This window comes from Clupea harengus, chromosome 24 (assembly GCF_900700415.2).
Source record: "Clupea harengus chromosome 24, Ch_v2.0.2, whole genome shotgun sequence".
Lineage (NCBI taxonomy): Eukaryota > Metazoa > Chordata > Actinopteri > Clupeiformes > Clupeidae > Clupea > Clupea harengus.
The window spans coordinates 9,438,252-9,458,847 of record NC_045175.1 but is presented as its reverse complement, the minus strand read 5'-3'; the positions used below and the strand labels follow the sequence as shown (position 1 = coordinate 9,458,847).

At 44.5% G+C, this 20,596-nt stretch overlaps 1 protein-coding gene across 1 annotated transcript in view; it reads left to right on the top strand.

Moving 5' to 3' along the window:
- The first annotated feature begins 1,322 nt into the window (after positions 1-1,322).
- Positions 1,323-20,596, top strand: part of usp34 (ubiquitin specific peptidase 34) — a 62,335-nt gene continuing 43,061 nt past the window's right edge. The window contains exons 1-12 of the mRNA XM_031561890.2: positions 1,323-1,826; positions 8,207-8,294; positions 10,142-10,676; positions 11,812-11,862; positions 14,674-14,823; positions 15,160-15,227; positions 17,125-17,317; positions 17,850-17,911; positions 18,481-18,562; positions 18,880-18,972; positions 19,127-19,252; positions 19,483-19,612. Coding sequence (XP_031417750.1) covers positions 1,784-1,826; positions 8,207-8,294; positions 10,142-10,676; positions 11,812-11,862; positions 14,674-14,823; positions 15,160-15,227; positions 17,125-17,317; positions 17,850-17,911; positions 18,481-18,562; positions 18,880-18,972; positions 19,127-19,252; positions 19,483-19,612 — 1,621 coding nt within the window. The 5' untranslated portion in view covers positions 1,323-1,783. The remainder of the gene's footprint in view (positions 1,827-8,206; positions 8,295-10,141; positions 10,677-11,811; positions 11,863-14,673; positions 14,824-15,159; positions 15,228-17,124; positions 17,318-17,849; positions 17,912-18,480; positions 18,563-18,879; positions 18,973-19,126; positions 19,253-19,482; positions 19,613-20,596) is intronic.

The following is a 20,596-nucleotide window of genomic DNA, read 5'->3' as shown; positions in this document are numbered from 1 at the left end:
TTATTAAACTCAAATTGGGATTATCAGTTATTTTGCATTATTTTGGGGGGGGTTGAAATGCCTAAAACCCATTAATTCCAATTCTGACACTGACAGTATAATTTGTATGACTTTACAACTGCTTACCAAGGTGAAAATGTAGACTTCCTGCTGCACAGTGGTAGACTAGAGTGCACACTTCTAGATAACACACATGAATAGGTTCATTATTGTTGCTTGAAGGTACAACACTGATACAAATTTATGAAGTTAGATTTAGCATTTTGTAAATTACATCTGCACATCAGTAATCCGTTTATTACTAATCTTGATGCAATGACAAGATCTAACTATTGTATTTATCTATATGCTGTTAAAAAGTTCATGTAAAACATTTAATGCAAATGTATATGTATTTTAAATGCAGTGGAATGTTTTGTACAATGATCTCCGGTCAGGAGAAAGCCTTGCAATTTTCTGGAATGAAAGACACATTTCTACAATCTTTTATGAAAATCTTTCTTTTGAACTTCACCCTTCTGTAAAAACAAATATTATGATTAAGGGTAGTAGTAGTATTGTAAAAGATGTGTTTTTGCAGCATAAAGATGCCATTACTCCACCATTTTAAAACAGTTTGAAAACCTGACATCCATTTAAACTCATTTTGCCCATAATGTACTATTTGGCGTAGACTTTTCAAATAGTTTTACAAACTGCCACAACCTTTTAGCATTTTACTTTTTACTATAATAACATTAAAAGATTAAATTGGTTTTATTATAATAACATTAGGATTTGCTTTTAATTCCACTCTTTGAGACTGATCAGCACTACATATCTCCCGTCTATTGATTAAATAACATATGCTTGCATCTACAAAGGATGAGGATGAAAAAAAATGTACTAGTGAGATGTTTTTCAGAAAGCTGCTGTCATTTATGAAACAGACTGTGAGGCAGCGTCCTTGCATTTTGCAAATTCAGTTAGAGGTCCAGGGTCTTATCTGACATTGGTTGTTTCTATATTTGTTCTTGTTTATATGACTGTTTATGTCACTTGTTAATGTGATTGTGTGCATGGCATATGGCTCTTAGCCTACAATGTATTGGCAGAGAGATGGCCTATGGCATAAATGTTTTTCGGCATCCCTAATTCATGGTGCTATTCTCTGGCTCAGCGAGGGGTTAGGGTTTACTACGCTGTCAATATGTCAAATATTTAAGTGTTAAATTGGACAACAAGCAAAGAAACAAAAAGAACGTATGAAGTACATAGGCTGTTTCTTTTCATATTTAAAGTCGCATAGTAGCCAACAGTTATAGTAAACCAAAGCAAGTAAACCAATCTGAAAAAAAGCCTACAATGTAAATTTGACAATCGTGTTTGCATCTTTGGTTGTCCATAGAGGGAGTGACATAAGGGAGTGACCGCGAGATTGCCGAAAATCGTCGAGTGAGGCGAAAGAGACACACGGAAAGAGGCGAAGGTTTACTGAATGTTGCCCCCCCCTCTTCAATATGGCTGTCGTATCTGCTCTCTTCAGTAACGCTCCGATTGGAGATTGACTCGACTCTGCATGACTTGGTGCCTCTGCATATTGTTTGTTTCATCGTGTTTTGTGTTAATAAGTTGTTGTGCATCTCCTTTTACAACAACCCTTATTTCGTTTCTTAACAAGCCCTCATCAGGCATTGCGTTGGGCCTTTACCCCTGAACAGCCAGCTGCCAACAGTCCGAAATAATCAAGAATTTCCAATGGTTTGATTAACGTTACGCTTTTGCTCTTTCTTCTTAATGAACAATGTGTGAAAACTGCGCCGAGCTGGTGGAGGTTCTAAATGAAAGTAAGTAAAGCATTTCTCTAATTTTACAAACCTTGACGGAGTTCACGTTGGTTATGTGAGGCTAGTTAGCTAGTAGTAGTGGAGCTAGCTATCCAGATAGTCAAGGAGCTTGTTAGCTAGCTGGTGTGCTACTATCTAGCTGCATGCTAACTAGCACCAGCTTTATTTTGTTTTGGATGTAAGACCTTTCAGTTTGTATTTTGTAGTTTTGAGTTTATTGACTGCTTGTAGGCCGGTAATACTACAGCAATAGTGCCTGAATGTTGATGTCATCTCGTCAGCCTCTCAGTCCTCGGACAAAATTAAAGGCCTCATCTTTCAGTTTGCCAAAGAATGAACTGCAGTTCTCACCGGCTAACAACTCAGCAAGTTGACAATATCGCTAGCCATGCAGCGGGCTAGATGCTGACACAGACATTAGCTTATATGTAAGCGACATTTGTAACTTACATAGTCGTGAAAAGCATTGGGCTACCTCTTGGAAAATGAATGGTGCATTGGGTGTATTTTGGAGCTCTTGGGCTGTTAAATGGTCTTTCCAGTTCAATGAGATTGAGGTTGTGGCAGAGCTAGGAAGCTAGAGCTTTTTGCAGGCTAGCTGAATTGTTTGGTCCTGGTTTTGACACTGTGCTCGATTTGTTGGGCAACTAGCATTAGTTGGCTCTCGAGATGGATATCAGTGGCTAGAGTTTTGACATTGTGTTTTGCAACATTCTCCGAAGTTAAATGGCTAACGCCAGCTAGCTAAGTAACATAGAGATAGCTGTACATTATTACTGTTGTAATCATTTGATGATGCTCTCAGTGTCAATGTTCAATATTTTCATCTTGTCATGCAGCTCTTGGTAGTTTAACTAACATTAAGTAAGATGGAGCTAACCTGGCTAGGGTATGTAACTGGCTAACAACCTTAGTTAGGTCGCTAGCTAGCTACACCTGTTAAGACTCTCCACGAGGTAGCTGTCGCAAGTCGACAATATGCAATGGTATTCGATGGGTTTGCTAGCCACTGATATCCTAAATTTACGCCAGATCGTTGACGTGATATTGTGTAACGGTTGATTTAATAATCGCCAGATTGGTACTCTCTGTACACCATAGCTAAGTTAGCTGGCTAGCTGAAGTAGCACTTCAGCTTGGACGTGTTACATTAACCTTAGCTTGAGAGATGGTTGCAAACTGTCCAGTTGCACTAACGCTATCCCTGCTGTCAATTGTTAAACATTCGAATGCACTCTGAAGTTTTTTTTCTTTAATGTTTTCGCCCCTGAAATGCCATTGTTTAATCAAAGTTGGCTAGCTATCTTACATATTTAGTTTGGCAGCCCGAACAGTGTAGCCAGCCAGTGCGTTATCCTTCACATAGACCGCCAGATTGTCAGATATGGACAGCTAATACTTTGAAGAAAGCGAGGCCATGTTTTTTTTTTTTTTTATCCCGATGCATTCTGTCAGCTTCTCGATGTATTGAACTGTGCATGATTGCTTTTGTGTTGTAGAAAAAACATGCAACACAGGTAGTAATGTTTGTGTCAAGAACATATGGCTATCATGTTGTTGTTTATGTATTTAAGATATTCAGGATCATCACGTAGAACCTTTGTGTAAGTGTTAAGTTCCACAAATGTAGGTTTGCCGTTGTTGCACAATGTATGTCCGATTTGACTAAAAGGCTACGATGTCGTTGTGTATATAGTTTAGTATCGGGGTCGATGGCTAACTGTGCTAGCGAGCTTCAGGATAGGTGGCTGGTTTTTTTTCTGCTAGCTTGCTCACTCTTGCCGTGTTTGTCTGAACAACTGACAGTAGGCTGTCTCCCCCAGCAGACATGCCAGCAAGACACTGGAAGTTAACATAGCTCCTCTAGCGCACTGACTAGCTAAATCCGTCAAAATGCCACGACCATACTTTGTTGAATAAATTCGGTGGTTGTTTTCAATCCTCATAGTCAGAGACGGTCATCATTTGTTGAGTTTTGTGTCATAAGTGTCAAAGAGCCGCGGGCCCATTTTCGCCATTGTTATTTTGATGTAACGGCAAGTGTTACTTGAGATGTTGTTAGCAGTAACGAAATAATGCTGGAAAGCAAAGTGTGCGCAACCTTTAAGATGACGGAACGCTGATATGCGATAACAACCTCAAGAATAGCTCTTCAATGTCATTTACTCTTTGGGGTTTTGGTATCAGAGCTCTAACGGCTATTAAAGCACCCCCAGGAAAGAGTTTTTTGTAAGCAACGGTAATCTTAAAAAAAAATGCGAATTATTGATGTGTTGCCTTGTTCAAAGGCATCTCACTAAGCATAATCATCTTGCCTATATTACTGATGTCTGTCAAATGTAAAATGTGAATTTAAAACCTTGAGTTTAGACCTACTGCTTAACAGCACAGGTCTCTCTGCATGCTTATGAGTGTTTGGACTGTGGCCCATGTCTGTTGTCAGAGGGGACTCTGTTTGGAGTGGCAGTCCCAGGTGTCTCTTTCTCATTTGACCTTTGACCCAGGATCTGAAAAGCTCACAGATGGTGTGTGGTGCGTGTGTGTTTCCATATGTGGATGAGAAGGAGTCTCCCCTTAATTTTTAGGGCACTCTATGTATATGCTCAAGAATAACCTCCAGAGTCCTGTCCAAATCTACCTCAAACTGAAAGGTTGTTGTCTAGAGTGTGTGTGTGTGTGTGTGTGTGTGTGTGTGTGTGTGTGTGTGTGTGTGTGTGTGTGTGTGTGTGTGTGTGTGTGTGTGTGTGTGTGGGGCAGAGATAGAGAAACCCATGCATGGGAATCAGCAGCCACCACCACAAGATATAGATAAGTGCTGATGAATTCAAGTGAAGGTGGATACACGAATTCTAGTACAAAATGTTTTCTCTCGTATTTGTGAAGTTTCACATGTTTATTTTGACACGTTTGTGTTTGAGATTGCAAGACTGAGACTTGGATGTGGAAACAATGGGTTTGCTTTGCGATATCCCGATCCTCTTATCTGGCTCCGATGGAGTTTGTTTTTGGTTCAGACTGAACACAATGGGCAGGACTGTGTGTGCGCCTTCGGGCCAGAGTCTTGGATCCAAAGGGAGGGGGGGGGGCAAAGAAAAAAGAAAAGCTGTTAAAGACAAAAAAAACTGTTTAAAAAAAAAAAAAGACAAAACAAGGTCAGGATTGGCCAGCTGTTCAGGCTGAACTTTGGACCTTCGGATTTTAATACAGCAACTTACTTTCTGTTGCCCTGGCAAAACAAATCAAAGGTGTTTTCTGACTACCATTCCACCTTCTGCACACCCACACCCCCCCCCCCCACACACACACACACACACACACACATATACAAGTGCACTAACTGCGTTTTGACTCAGCCGTTTTGTTTCAGAAATAAGTAGCTTTAATTATGCATGAAGCAGACATTGTCAGATTACTCACCTTGCTGCTTGTCAATGGGAGTCTGGGAATTTCTGACTGTGATCAGTGTAAATCGGTTGGGATGGAGTACACTCAGAAGGGTACACACACACACACACACACACACACACACACACAGCTGATAACCTTTACTTGGGCACTTGAGCTTCTGTTGAGGCCTCAGCTGTTGGCCACAAATGCCCAATGGAGCCGAAACGTGTGTGAATAAAGAGGGAGAGAGAGAGAGAGAGAGAGAAAGTGTGTGTGTGTGTGTGTGTGTGTGTGTTTGTGTGACCTGAGGCGGTGGAATTGGGAGAGAGACTGAGAGAGCAAGATTAAGGTGTGTGTGTGTGTGTGTGTGTGTGATAGAGAGTGGGTGAGGACTGTGTGTGTAGGAGAGAGTCTGTCTGCGCGGGTGGGCACAGAGGGTATCTGTTTACAGCCATCCTGGGACACAAGGCTTCCTGTGCCAGCTTCACTCATGGCCTTTATTCACAAATGCCTGAGAGTCTCGCAAACAATTTTAAGGGAAAAATCATGGTGTCTTCAGAGCGCATAGTTCCTGGGCATACGGTATGTTTCGCCGGCTGTCAGTTGACCCCGTCAGGATTTCCCCCGGACACTAGCGAAGAGGATGAATTTGTTGTCGACCTCAACGACTACTGACGAACGCCTGGCCTCGCTCGGGCACAATGAGCTGCCTGAGATCTGTGACCTGAATTAGCAGTCTTGGTTGGTTTAGAAAAGCCCTCGCTTGCGGTTTTGGAAGAAGAAAAAAAAGAAGAAGAGATAAAAGAAGGCAGAGTTCTGTGTGTGTGTGTGTGTGTGTGTGTGTGTTTGGGGGGAGGGGGGCGGGGATGTAGAGGACACATTTAGGATCTTCATAGAATCTCCTGGTGGATTTATGTCTGTACAGATCCTTGTAGAAGGGTTGTCTATACACTACTCAGTCCTTCAGAGTAAGAGGAACCTTCTGAGGTTTCCGTTTTCTAAGTTGGCTTCTGAGGTAACGGCTCTCCTCAAATGTGTCTGTCCTTTTTGGGGTTTTCCCTCGAGTGTGAAAGCCGCCGTGCTCCATTTTCCCTGTGCACTTACACCCTCCTCTGTAGCTGAGCAGGTACAGTGCGGTGCTAGTGTGGGTTCATTTCCCATCTTACACATTAAATTCAATTCTATTCAATTTTTTTTATATAGCACAAAACAATACAGACTGAGATGATAGTCATCTGCCCAAGTGTCTTTGGGTTGCTGAATGCATGAATGTGAACTAAACAAACCATCACCATCTGAGCCTTGTCTTTTGAGGTAGCCTAAGCCGTCTCAGCTAGTACACTCTGCCCATTTAGCTACAGTAGACGTACCGACAGAGCACGGCCCATCCTTGTTCCTAACATTTGAAAGCTTTCACTTGCTGTCCAACTGCAAATGTTGTCTTTTTTTTAATTTTTTTTTATGTTTTTATATTTCTCCTGGGAATCTGCTCCTACCTTTTTAGCATTGTTAGCACCTTGCCCGTACCAGTTACTGAGCACGTGTTCAGCTTCACAGGTGTTTCAGAAACATTTCACCACCCCATTCATCTCCCCCCCCGGGGGCAAAAGTAGTACAATTCCCACGGGGGGCAGGAACACATGACACGAGACACGAGTGGGAGTCTTCCTCAGACACGAGTGGGGGGAGTCTTCAGACACGAGTGGGGGGAGTCTTCAGACACGAGTGGGGGGAGTCTTCAGACACGAGTGGGGGGAGTCTTCAGACACGAGTGGGAGTCTTCCTCAGACACGAGTGGGGGGAGTCTTCAGACACGAGTGGGAGTCTTCCTCAGACACGAGTGGGGGGAGTCTTCAGATACGAGTGGGAGTCTTCCTCAGACACGAGTGGGGGGAGTCTTCAGATACGAGTGGGAGTCTTCCTCTTACCTCGCAGGGCCTCCTTAGTGATTATTTCTACACACATACATACTTACGAACATCCCATCTTGAAGCAAGAATTAAATATTTATACGTACGTATCTATATATACGTATATATATCTCTGCTCTGTATTCCACAGTGATGAGGTAGGATGGACAGTTTGCACATGCACACAGTCCCAACACTCCTCGTCTGCCATAGCCTGAGACCTACTCTGTAATTAGGTGCGGTGGGATGAGATGTGTCACGTTGCTGTTGTTGTCGTCTGTTGCCGTTCTTGTCCTTGTTTGCGCCACAGAGTGAAATGCTGGAGGCGACGACTCAAGGGTGTCTGAGTTGCCGTGGGGATGATTGATGATTGATGGTTGTCATACCGTGGGGATGATTGATGGTCGTCATATTTACTCAGTCTATACCATTTTTTTTTTTTTGTCTTGGTTTAACAAGCAGCAAAGATGAGCTCTTTGCCAGTGGCTAGCCTCCAGCATCTGTCTGTGTTTTCTAGGTGCTGTGTGTGTGTGTGTGTGTGTGTGTGTGTGTGTGTGTGTGTGTGTGTGTGTGTGTGTGTGTGTGTGTGTGTGTGTGTGTGTGTGTGTGTGTGTGTGTGTGGTTGAGTGACAGTGTTGCGGCAAGCCTACAATTATTTGTCAGCAACACTTTGTGTGCATGAGAAACACACAGACACACACCTTTCTCTGTTGCTAAGCAGAACTGGGAGAAATGTTGTATTCTTAGTTGTATAAATGTAGGTTTTGTTTGCATTTGTTTGTCTCAACAAATCTATCCCATCACTCATTTTGTCGGATGTTGGTTGCTTATTTGTATGTGTAGCATATGATTGGTTTTACAAACATCCTTCATTTACCACAGAGAATTAGAAAGCAGCCTAAGTATTTGTGTAGGATGCCAGCATCTATCTTTCTCAGCTTCATGTTTTTGTATGAAGATATGCTAATGCTAACGTGTTCATTTTACATGTAAATGCTAACATGTTACAGCTGCACGTTTAAGTATGGAGATATGCTAATGCTAACCTGTTACGTGTGTGTGTGTGTGTCCGTGTCCCAACAGTCTCGGATGCAGATAGCACTGACGGCCTACAGCTGAAGAAGGAGCATGCCTTAAGAGTCTTCAACTACATAAGCTCATGGACACAGAGGTCAGTGCATCCACAGTTCTCTTCCTGGTTACAAGCAGTCTCTCACACCTGACTTCCTAGTTACGGTGCTGTCTGATGCATTCAGATGGTGTGGGGTTTCGACAGGGCACAGTGTATATGGATGTGTGGCAACTCCAGTGACTGATCCAGTGTCTGTGTGTGTGAGATGGTTTTTGTATTGTCACTTCCTTGCCTGAGATCGTCCTAGAGTAAGTCAATTTAGTTTCCACTGGACATGACAAACAAAGAGCCAAATTGACTTGAATTGACCGGATTTGAGAGTTGGTGTAGCTTGACATTTTAAAAGGGACACGCACTGGCCTGTTGAAAACATTTGAAATGGAACCCTGATGGAGGCATAGACACCGGGTCCAGGTTTGGGTCGTGTACCAGAACGGAGAAGAAGGAAGAAAAAAAAAATGAAGATGGCGAAACGGGTGTTTTTGGTTAAACCTCCAAAGTCATTTCAGTGTTTTAATGTTTTGACTGATGGATCTATCCCTCATTTAGTTAGGATGTCGTAGGCTGTAATCCCTGGGGCACACAGTGGTACCTTTCTGGTCTACCCACTGTCCTTCATTAATCCAAGTGTGTGTGTGTGTGTAAAAACCTGCCACAAGCTCTGTCTACTGTGAGTTGCTGGCATCAAACAAACCAGGCCGCAGCTGATTGGCTGAGAGAGATGGCAACAGCTCCCTCTTTGTTGCCATGGGATCCTGCGTTGCCATGGTGCAACCTGTGGAATGGGTGTTTTTTTTCTTTCTTTTTTTTTTTTTCTTTTTTCCACTAAAGCTGCAGAAAGGGTTGACCTCCCAGAACAACCCTTGACCTCTGCCTGTTGTTCTGGTGTGAATCTAAAATGCACAGTCAAGCAAGAACACAGACCTATCTAAATGTATTCTTTGTTCGCTCTCGCTCTCTCACTCTCTGTTCATCTTTGAAGAGAGAAGTGTCTCTGTGCTCCGGTTTCTGAGCAGTTTAGCTCTTGCAGAGGTTTTGGATTACTAACTCTCTCTCTCACACACACACACACACACACACACACACACACACACCCCCCAACTCGTCCTCTGTCCGCTCTCTGGGGCGCTTAGGGAATGCCTCCTGTGTGGGTGTTTTGTGTTCTTTTTTTTTCCATTTTTTTGGGGATTGCAATCAAGAAAGCACCTAGCACAAAGTAGCAATGTGAGCTTACTTTATTGTAGCACTTTCCATGTCATTTTTGAGAGGACACCTCGGTGTCTTGTAGTCAAGCCAAAGCCCTTCATTTTTCGGGATAATGTTCACATACTGGTCAGTGAAATGCTGTCAGTCAGCGTTCGCCACCTTTCCCAATGCGGTCGTGTTGCGGTTGATTGAAAACCATACCATGACCTCAGTCCTTAGTGGAGTACGTCTCTGTTTGAAATGTAATGCAAGATGAGGTATACATTCAGTGTGTGTACATTGATTAACCAGAGGATGTCTCATTATCGTTTAACTGTTTAGACACGCCACTGTCCCCCTGGGTTCAAGTAGGCCACATATTGTAGAAGGTGTTGTCAAAACATCTGGCTTGTAAAGGAGGTTAGGTCCCTGATGATCGAAAGTGGTTTTATGTTGCCATTGTTGCACCAGGTACACTTTTAAAATCTTACTATGTGTTAGTGCATTTACCAAGCATCGAGTATCAAGCATCGCGTTTGTGTTGGTTTATGTATGATTAGACACTGGATGGGTTTTCTCTGAGGTCGAGACATCTCCAGGTTAACTGTCCCCAACTGACGTCTGACTCACTCTCTCTCTTTTTCCCTCTTCTCCCTTCATCCCGCTTTACCTCCTGTACCCTCCTCATCCAACCTGCTCAGGCAATGTCTGTGCTGCTTCAAGGAGTACAAACACCTGGAGGTGTTCAATCAGCTGGTCTACGCACTCATCAACCTGGTTATCGCCCAGGTAACCAGCCTGAGGGACCGCCTCTGCAGCGGTGGCCATGGCGACGGCTTAGCCGGCGGCAGCGGTAACCCCGGTGCAGACGGGGCGGAGTCTGACTGGGGAGGCGGTGCTTGTAACCAACCCCGCTCCCAGGCCTCGCCCACCGAAGACGAGCCGCTGAACGTGGAGAGGGACTCTGCGGAGGAGGACGGGGGATCGGAACCGCTCGGAAAGAAACAGAACCTGGGCCAGGAGCAGCAGGGGCGGTCGGAGAACCCCAGGCTCAGCGAGGCGTCTGCGGGGTGCAGCGGAGGAGGTGGCGGTGGCGGCGGCGGGGTTCACCAGGACCCCTTTGGATCCTGGACCACAGAGGACCGGGAGAAGCTGCTGCTGTGTGTCGCAAAGATATTCCAGATTCAGTTCCCCCTCTACACAGCCTACAAACACAACACACACCCCACGGTAGAGGTATGTTAGAAAACACTGCAGATGTATCTCGTGATGAATAACCGTATCGCCAGATGATTAAATATAGAAACTTCTGTGGCCACAAAAGTAGAGCCTCATATGCACCTCATGATAAACGGTTGTAACGGAAGACCTTGCAATAGACTGTTGTAACAGTATTATAACGACATAAACGTAACAACTGAAAATGCCCCCGTAGTGCCTTATTGATGCCTAATATGAAGCCTAACCATAGAATATACACTACCCTTGTATCGCACCATAGAATATACACTACCCTTGTATCGCACCATACTTTCTACTGATGTTACAAACACACCCACACACCAGCACAATAACAATGCTACCATCACAACATGGAAGCCCAAAACACGAGGCTAAAACAGATGCAGCATCAAAACAGAAGGCTGCAAAAAACATGTGTTGTTACACCCTCAATTAAAGTGGGAAGTAAAACACCTGGCAGTTTGCTAAGTGCTTTGTAATTCAGCCGTACACAATGCCGGGTCACTGAGAACATGTGGATTCACAAATAACACACAACTCACAAACACCTCATCTGACATCACTCCGAGTCTCAAGTGATGCACAAGTGGTTTACTAACGTGGTGTACTTGACAACGGAAAAGGCAGCACAGTGGATCCTTAACTGTCGATCAATAGCATTATTATTTTTAGATGACCAGTCTCCTTAACTGTCGATCAATAGCATTATTATTTTTGGATGACAGTCTACTCCTCCATAGACTTTGGCATTATAAGTCGTTGTCATATTTGGAATGGGAAGATTGTTGCTAACTGTGCAGTGACCCTTAGGCTGAAAAAGGGGTGTGAATGTATCATATCTCAGGTCATGTGATCAGTTATGAATGACGGCTGTCTCCTGTCCCTCATCTCTACCCTCTCTCTCTCTCTCTCTCTCTCTTCTACCTTCCTCTTTTCTTTTCACTATGTCGCCTCTCTCTCTCTCTCTCTCTCTCTCTCTCTCTCTCTCTCTCTCTCTCTCTCTCTCTCTCTCTCTCTCTCTCTCTCTCTCTCTGTGTCTCTCTCTCTCTCTCTCTCTCTGTCTCTGTGTCTCTCTCTGTCTCTCTCTCTCTCTCTCTCTCTCTCTCTCTCTCTCTCTCTCTCTCTGCAGGACATTTCGGCTCAAGAAAGCAATATCCTGGGCTCCTTCTGCGACATGAACGTAAGGCTCTCGCTACATCTTCCGTCCGAACTCACTCGGCAGCCGATTGGTTAACGGCTCTTGCTCTGATCTTGGACACATCTGTGTCACATGTGGCCTACATGGAAGGGATCCCTACAGAGATAGACCTGTGTCTGTTTACCTCAATAACTGTAAAGAAACGAACTGAATATGACTGAGAGATGGCTAAACTAAGGGTTGTAGAAACGGTCATTTTCAGGTCTGCACCACTGGCTCATTGGATTTTACTTTGAGTGACATGCCAAAGCAGGAGAGGCGTCCATGTTCAATTAAATTGGCCTCCTTGAGGAGGGTGTGTGTGTGTGTGTGTGTGTGTGTGTGTGTGTGTGTGTGTGTGTGTGTGTGTGTGTGTGTGTGTGTGTGTGTGTGTGCGTGTGCGTGTGTGTGCGCGCGCGTGTGTGTGCAAGTGGCAGCCTCCCAATCACAGAGGGTTTTAATTGTGCACGGTGACCCGGGTTTGAGTCTGATTGCCGATCCAACTCCCGATCTCGCCCTCCTACTCACTTCCTGTCATTCTTCACTGTTCTATCTAAATAGGACAAAAAGCTCCAAAAATAAAATCAGCCTACTTGCTTTTTGTGAAAGGCGTCTTCTCTAGAAACATTCCCTGTCAAGAAACACGCTGACCTGGGAGGCTGTGTTGATCATTGGGTTATCAGCAGCAGATATGGAACAGGTGTGCACTGGTGTATCTATCGTTCCAGCAAAGCGCAGGCAGTTTCTAGAAAAGCAGACGTGTTTTGGACAAATGTACCTCTGCACCTGTTCAAGCAGAGTGCCTTTGAGGCAGAGTAAACTCAACCGATGTATTACATTGTGTATACCTTCATATTTACTTGAGGATATACACTTACTATTTTTTTACGTCTGTCCCTTTCTCGTGGTCTTCCTTCCGTCTTGTGTGCCGCTCCCACGCTGGCTCCTGATTTATGACATCTTGGACCTATTTATATTTTATTGAGGAGCTGCACGGAATAGAAGCATGCCCAGAAAGCTCGACAGCTGTGTCCCATTTTATTTAGTCGGTTGATTATTTATTTATTTATTTAGCATGGCAGAAGAAGTCCCACTGCCACACACACATGCACTGGTCTTGGGTCAGTTAAACTCCCCAGATTTGAGTTTATCAGCGATGAAGAGGGAAGAGTCAGAAAATGTTCTGTGTGTGTGAGATATTTATATATATATATATATATATATATATATATATCTTGATACATGATGTGACTAAAAATAATATATAGAGTTAATATATAGATTTGTTGAGCAAGCTACTGCTGTCCTCATTTGGATGCGGGTTGGTTTCAGTTGGATGAGGGTAAGAAGTTGGAGACGGTCAGAGATGAGTCAGCGTTTTGACATTTATAGTATTTGAATGTTGGTGAGCTGGTGGTTCAGTACAGGCTGAATTCAAACAAACGAATGGCAGGTTTTTTTTTTTGTGAAAAGCTGTCGTGAATAGGTAGCCTGACGATGTCTTACTCATAATTCTAGTCAGAATATGAGTCTGATACCGCTGTGATTATGGGGCGTGTTTCAACCGAACCAGGGAAAAAAATGCCTCTTTGCTCAATTGGATATATCTAGAACCAATCAGAGCAACGTAGTATGACCATAACGTAGACCATGGGGCCAGCTGATACATTGAATAAACTTTTACCGGATCCCGTAGGAAGGACGGCAAAAACATCTTTTCGATCGACAAATGCCTTGATCGCGTTTCTCTGTTCCTCTTTCAAAATGAATGTGCTGTCAATGTCTTTTAAAACAGACTCGAATCTCCACATTTTAGCTCTCCAACGGCAGCCATGTTTGTTGAAAACGAATTCACTCCAAAAGCTCTTTGGTGACGTGGTTGATTACGTTACGGTTGATCATCTGTCCATCATCGTATAAAGCCCGCCCTGATAATTTGATTGGTCTATCTATCTCCTCACAGATTTTTGTGAGGAGATAGTTTCTCCCCAAGGGAGCGACACCAGACCGAACTTCCCGACCAAAAATGTTGTGGGCGGGGCTAAGTTCGTCTGGCATTCAGGCTAGTGAATAGGTGAAATGTCAAACAAAATGGCAGATGTCTGAGTGGTTTTCATCGTTTGTGCTGTGAATGACTCAACTTAATTTTTTTTAAATGTTGTAAACATTTCCGTTGCCTACTGAAGAAACGCATACATTAAAAATAAGATTAATAATCCGTGATTTGAATAATTTAATGGTCACACAGCGCTCCTTGTCACCAGTCATGTGACTGGCGGATGACTTCCTCATCTATATAGGGCTCCGTGTGTGTGCATTTTTTTTTCTTGTTCTCCTCGAAGGACAATAGTGTTTCTCAGTACTGTTGCTTCTGTTTTTTTTTTGTCTCTCCCCCAAACAAGGCCCTCTCAGTCAGATGTAATTATCTCCACATGCCCCTGCCATTTCTGTCAAATCACCCCCAAGTCAAACAGGAAGTGGCGAGCTTTTAGAATCACTACAGGAAGCAGAATTCTCAGAATCCTACAAACACTCTCTCTCTCTATGTTGCTCTCTCTCTCTCTCTCTCTCTCTCTCTCTCTCTCTCTCTCTCTCTCTCTCTCTCTCTCTCTCTCTCTCTCTCTCATTTTTATATATATAAATGGCAGTTTGGAGTTTTAAAAAAAATATATTTTACATATATATATAACAAACTCCAAGCTGCCATTTTTGGTCTGATTGTTGAAAAAGGTGTACTGCAAGGTGGAGATGAGCGCTGTGAGCTCACCACCGCGTCCTCGTGTGAGCTCACCACTGCGTCGTGTTTGTTTGCAGGACGTGGAGGTCCCTCTGCACCTGCTGCGCTACGTGTGCCTGTTCTGCGGCAAGCACGGCCTGGCGCTCATGAAGGACTGCTTCGAGGCGGGCACGCCGGAGACCCTCCCCTTCCCCCTGGCCCACGCCTTCATCACGATCGTCTCCAACGTAAGTCCCCCCCGGCCAGTCAGATGCCTTGCCTTGCGTCGGCCGTTTCTTTTTCTTTTTTTTTTCATTGGCTACAGTGCGAAACAGCCGTCACTGCAGTCAGCCAGGGCTGAAACGGGAAAGAAAAGACTCCCATCAATGAGCGAGAGAGCGTGGTCATTTGCATACGCACATAATAGGCCTGTGGTATTCACACACAGTCATTCAAGTAGGTCATTCCCATATAACACATGATTGTCCATGAATGTCCCCAGTCTCGTCTAGCCCTTGCTCTCTGAGTTACGAGGTGATGGGCGGCTGATTAACCGCGGTGCCTGTGTCGCTTGTGTCTTGCAGATCAGGATATGGTTGCACATTCCCGCTGTCATGCAGCACATCATCCCCTTCCGCACACACGTAATCAGGTAAGGTTCAGCAGCGCTCGCTTTTGCTTTCTTTTTTCTGCCTCTTTTTCTACCTTCCTCTTTTCTTTTCACTCAGAATCGCCTCTCTCTCTTTATCGCGCTCTCTCTCTCTCTCTCGCTCCATCTCCCTCTCTCCATCTCTTTCTGTCCCTTTCTCCCATCTGCCTCTCCCTCTTCCTCCATTGGCTCTCCCCCTTCCCTTTCAATCTTTCTCCATTCCTCCCTCACTCCCTTCCTCCTCTTCCAGTCCTTCCTGTTCTCCCTTGTCTCTCCTCGCTGCTTGAGCGAACCACATCAATCCCTCCGAACAGAAGGCTGTCTGCATCTCCTCCTGCCATGATGTCTCCCCACATGGCCACATGCATACATCTCCTCCATGAATGCCATTTTATTTTATTTTAACAATCATGCATGCCTAACTTCTACATAGACAGAAGCATCCGAAGTACTTTACTCCAGGGCTCGCTTTATAAACCTGAATACGGCATTATAGAGTTTAAAGATACGGTCCACTGCTGTTCACTTGAATTGGAAGATACAAGGCGCCGCTCAATTGAATTCCAACTTCCAGCGCCGCACGAATGTTATTGGCATGGTAGGTGTCGCAGAGTGCAGATTTGGGAAGTGAATAGAGAGAAACCGGGGCTCATTTTCGCCTCAAAGCGGAGTAGCATATGAAAATGATTTCTCACTTCTTATGTAACCCTGCTCTGGAGCCACACACCCTGCTCGGAATTTCACACATTCCTTTTGTTTTTCCTCTCTCGTCTAATTTAAAATGAGAGCGATTTGAGAGAAGGAAGGAAGGGCATTCTGCTTGTGTTTGATCGGGGTTTGTTGCACTGCATTCTAAGATCTCAATCATTCTCGCTCTCTGACACACACACACACACACACACACACACACACACACACACACACACACACACACACACACACACACACACACACAGACAGACACTCTGTTCCTTCACAGACGTAAACACACACGCAAACGCACTTGAGTTGCTAGGAAGAGCATCCCTCACCATGGCAACAGTCGCTCCCGCGGCCACGCGCTCTCCTCACATGACCTCGCACAAGCCAGACGGCTGGCGGGGCCATGGCTCCGGTGCTGGTCACATGACCAGTGGAGACAGGATTAGAACAGTGCCGAGGAGGGGTGGGGGGGGTCTCTTAAAGAGACAGGACACATATTCTTCCCACTCTATTATAGTCCTTCTTGTAGTGTAGAAATAAGACATAGAATCATAGAAAATATATTGTGCAAAATGCAAAATGAAATGTTATAAACTTAACTCTTAACTGCAAAACTGCATCTTGTAACGACATGTACTAATTCAAGAAATGACATTGATCTAATTAATTATGATTAAGTTCATATTGGCCAGATTATGTACCCTACATTTGCTTTGGATGATTGAGGACATGAAGGAAATATTACTGTCGATTGCATTGGTGGAATGAAAGACGCCTCTGTTTTACATGACTGTCATTTTGAGACTGCTCCATCTGCACGCCTTCAGCTCACCTAATGAAATGCCCCTTAACTCCTGATTGCCCTCTAACTCCCTGTGTGTACGTTTTTACAATGAAGGGCACTGCTGCCGGAATTTTTTATATACATTATAAACATCAGATATATATATATATATATGCTCACACACATACATCTGAACACCTATGACTGCTGCTGGAATACTGGGCTTTTTTGTATATACATTTATATAAATGATATGATGTATATCATATAATGATGTATATAATGTATATAAAAAGATGCGTTTTTATATATACACACATCTGAACACCTACGACTGCTGCTGGAATTCAGGGCTTTTTTTTTTATGTGAAACAGTTCTCACTAACACCCCCCCCCCCCCCCCCCCCCTCTCAGGTATCTGTGCCGGCTGTCGGATCAGGAGCTGCGTCAGAGTGCGGCGCGCAACATGGCCGACCTGATGTGGAGCACGGTGAAGGAGCCGCTGGACAGCGCCCTGTGCTTCGACAAGGAGAGCCTGGACCTGGCCTTCAAGTACTTCATGTCTCCCACGCTCACCATGAGACTGGCCGGCCTCAGCCAGATTACGGTGAGGGGAGAGGGGTGGACACACACACACACACACACAACCACACAGATATGCCCACTCATACTCTTTCACACTTACTCATTCTCTCTCTCTCTCTCGTGCACACACACTCACACACTCACTCACTCACTCACTCACTCACTTATGTGCACACATATCAACCCACACACACATATGCCCACTCATTCTCTTTCTATCACATGCACACACACACACACACACACACACACACTCACTCATTCACATGCCCTCACTCACTCATAAAGATTGATCATACTTTCTTTTTTGCCTTTTACACTGGTCTACGAGTTCTTCCTTGAGTTTTTACCCGGAGTGTCAGTCTCCTTGTGTTTTGTAAAAAGTGACTTCCTTTTAGTCTGTCATCATGTAACCCAGTCCATGTCCCAGTTGACCTAACCTCATTCTCTCTCTCTCTCTCTCTCTCTCTCTCTCTCTCTCTCTCTCTCTCTCTCTCTCTCTCTCTCTCTCTCTCTCTCTCTCTCTCTCTCTCTCTCTCTCTCACTCTCACTAGAATCAGCTTCACGCCTTCAACGACGTCTGCAACAACGAGTCGCTGGTGTCCGACACAGAGACGTGAGTCACAGCCCTCTCTACTAAATCTCACCCTGGGCAAATGCACGGACAGTTACAGTCATGGGTCTGAACGCTGAGTGTGTGTGTGTGTGTGTCGGTGTGGGCCTTTGAACAGACACACGAGTCAGCCGCCACTACGGAATCCCTTTCAGTTCAAAGCCAGAGTCATACATTTGAATTTGAGTCCACTCCTCTGAGTCTCGCTGAGTGAAAGGGATTCTGGGAATTACGGTAGTAGAGAGGAGGACAGTGAGGTTTCTGTGTGGTTAATTTGCAGTGCATCGTTTGTGTTTGAGGGAACTGTACAGTGAGGATCATTTATGGTAGAGAATTCAAAGAAGCTTTACAAAATGGCCGATGCACTATATAGAACCCTACTTCTGCAATAAGGAGCGATTCTGAACATAACCCCGCACTCAGCGTGTTTAGGGCATTCTGGGGAAAAGAAGACAGTAGGGGTACTGTATGTAGTATGTGAATGAGGGCCTGACTCTCTCTCTCTCTTTTTCTCTCGTTCTCACTATCTTTCTTTCTTTCTTTCTTTCTTTCTTTCTTTCTTTCTCTCTCAGGTCAATAGCCAAGGAGCTGGCAGACTGGCTCATAAACAACAATGTAGTGGAACACATATTTGGACCAAATTTGCACATTGAGGTGAGTCATCACTCTGTGTGTGTGTTTAGGTTTTTCTTTTTTTTTCTTCCTCATTTCTTTTTTTAAGCCCTTGCTTGAAGGAAGAGTCACTCGTTTCATTCACATAAAATAGCATTCAGCCTTTTTTAAGTTCCAGTTGGAGTATTTCACCTTTTCCAAAATCTATACACCATCACATTAGAAATGTTTTTTTTATTTATTATAATTATTATTAATAATTGTTTTTTCTGTTCTTCTGTCTTAAACTCCCTTGTACCGGCTATCTGTCTATCCTTTATCTTCCATTCATGTTGTCTCTCTCTCTCTCCCTCCCTCAGATCATCAAGCAGTGCCAAGTGATCCTGAACTTCCTGGCTGCAGAGGGCCGTCTGAGCACCCAGCATGTGGACTGCATATGGGCCGGCGCTCAGGTGAGACCCCCCCCCCCCCCCCACACACACACACACACACACACACACACACACACACACACACACACACACACACACCCAGCATGTGGACTGCATTTAAGACACCACCACTCCTGAAAATGTGTTGATTGATATCGTGTGTGTGTTTTTGCAGCTGAAACACTGCAGCCGGTACGTCCACGACCTGTTCCCCTCTCTCATTAAGAATCTGGATCCTGTGCCTCTCCGACACGTGCTCAACCTGGTGTCTGGACTGCACCCCAGCGCACACACAGAACAGGTAATCGCACACACACACACACACACACACACACACACACACACACACTATCCACGGATGTACGCACACATACCTGCTTTTGGTCTTGTTACTTAAACAGACTCACACACACACGTACACTAGATCTTCATCTTCCAGCCATTTTTGCACATATCGTCACGACATAATCTTGCACACACCCACTCCTTGAACTCCACACTTACCCCTGTGTGTCTGTGTGTGTCCTCCAGACTCTGTACCTGGCCTCCATGCTGATCAAGGCCCTGTGGAACAACGCCCTGGCGGCCAAGGCTCAGCTCTCCAAGCAGAGCTCCTTCGCCTCGCTGCTCAACACCAACCTCCCTATGGGCAACAAGAAGGGTAAGTGGACAGAACAGGGGAGACTCACAGTGTCTGTGTGTTTCTGTGTGTGTCTTTCTCTGTGTGTGTGTGTGTGTGTGTGTGTGTTTCTGTTTCTCTGTGTGTGTGTGTGTGTGTGTGTGTTTGTTTGTGTTTCTCTGTGGGTGTGTTTCTGTTTCTCTCTGTGTGTGTGTGTTTCTGTTTCTCTCAGTGTGTGTGCTTCTGTTTCTCTGTGTTTGTGGGTGTTTTTCTGTTTCTCTGTGTGTGTGTGTTTCTGTTTCTCTGTGTGTGTTTCTCTGTGGCCTTGGGCAAGAGGAAGAGAGAGTGAAGACTGCGCCTGTGTGTGTGTCTGACTCTTTATAGCTGCTGATAAATATCAAAGTGACGCTTCTGTAATTGGGCCCAGTAGCTGGCAGCAGCACCAGGGTTGAGGGTTATTTCCCCTTGGAACCCAAGTGCTGATGACGGATAACTTCTGTGTCCTCGCTGTTCTGTGAATCATCCAAGACCGCACCATTAGATCATTAATAGTGCTGTCAGTTTAATGCGTTATTAACGGCGTTAACGCAAACCCATTTTAACGCGTTAATTTTTTTATCGCGAGATTAACGCGAATTTTTTTTTTCAATATTTATTTATTTATTTTTTTAGATTAACGTTCTTTTTGGCCTCGCAAACTGTGTAGTATGCTAACGTTACGGTTTGAGTGAATGGTGAGCGCTATACGGCAAAATGGATGATAAAAAGCTTCTGAATGGAAAGTTTACTTTTAAAAGTTGTGTTGTGCAAAAGAAGCAAGCTTCACTGTTGTCCGAAAATGTCAACAGGCAGCTGGCTGAAGTAGTAGACTTACCTTTTATTGGTAACCTAACGGTTACGGTTCATTGTTTCTGAAATAAGAGGCCTGACTGCTATGTTCCCAGCAAACTTGAAAAAAAGAAAATATTAAGCATCATTTAACTGCACTTTAGGCTGAGTCCTTGTTTACCTGAAATGTGCACTTTA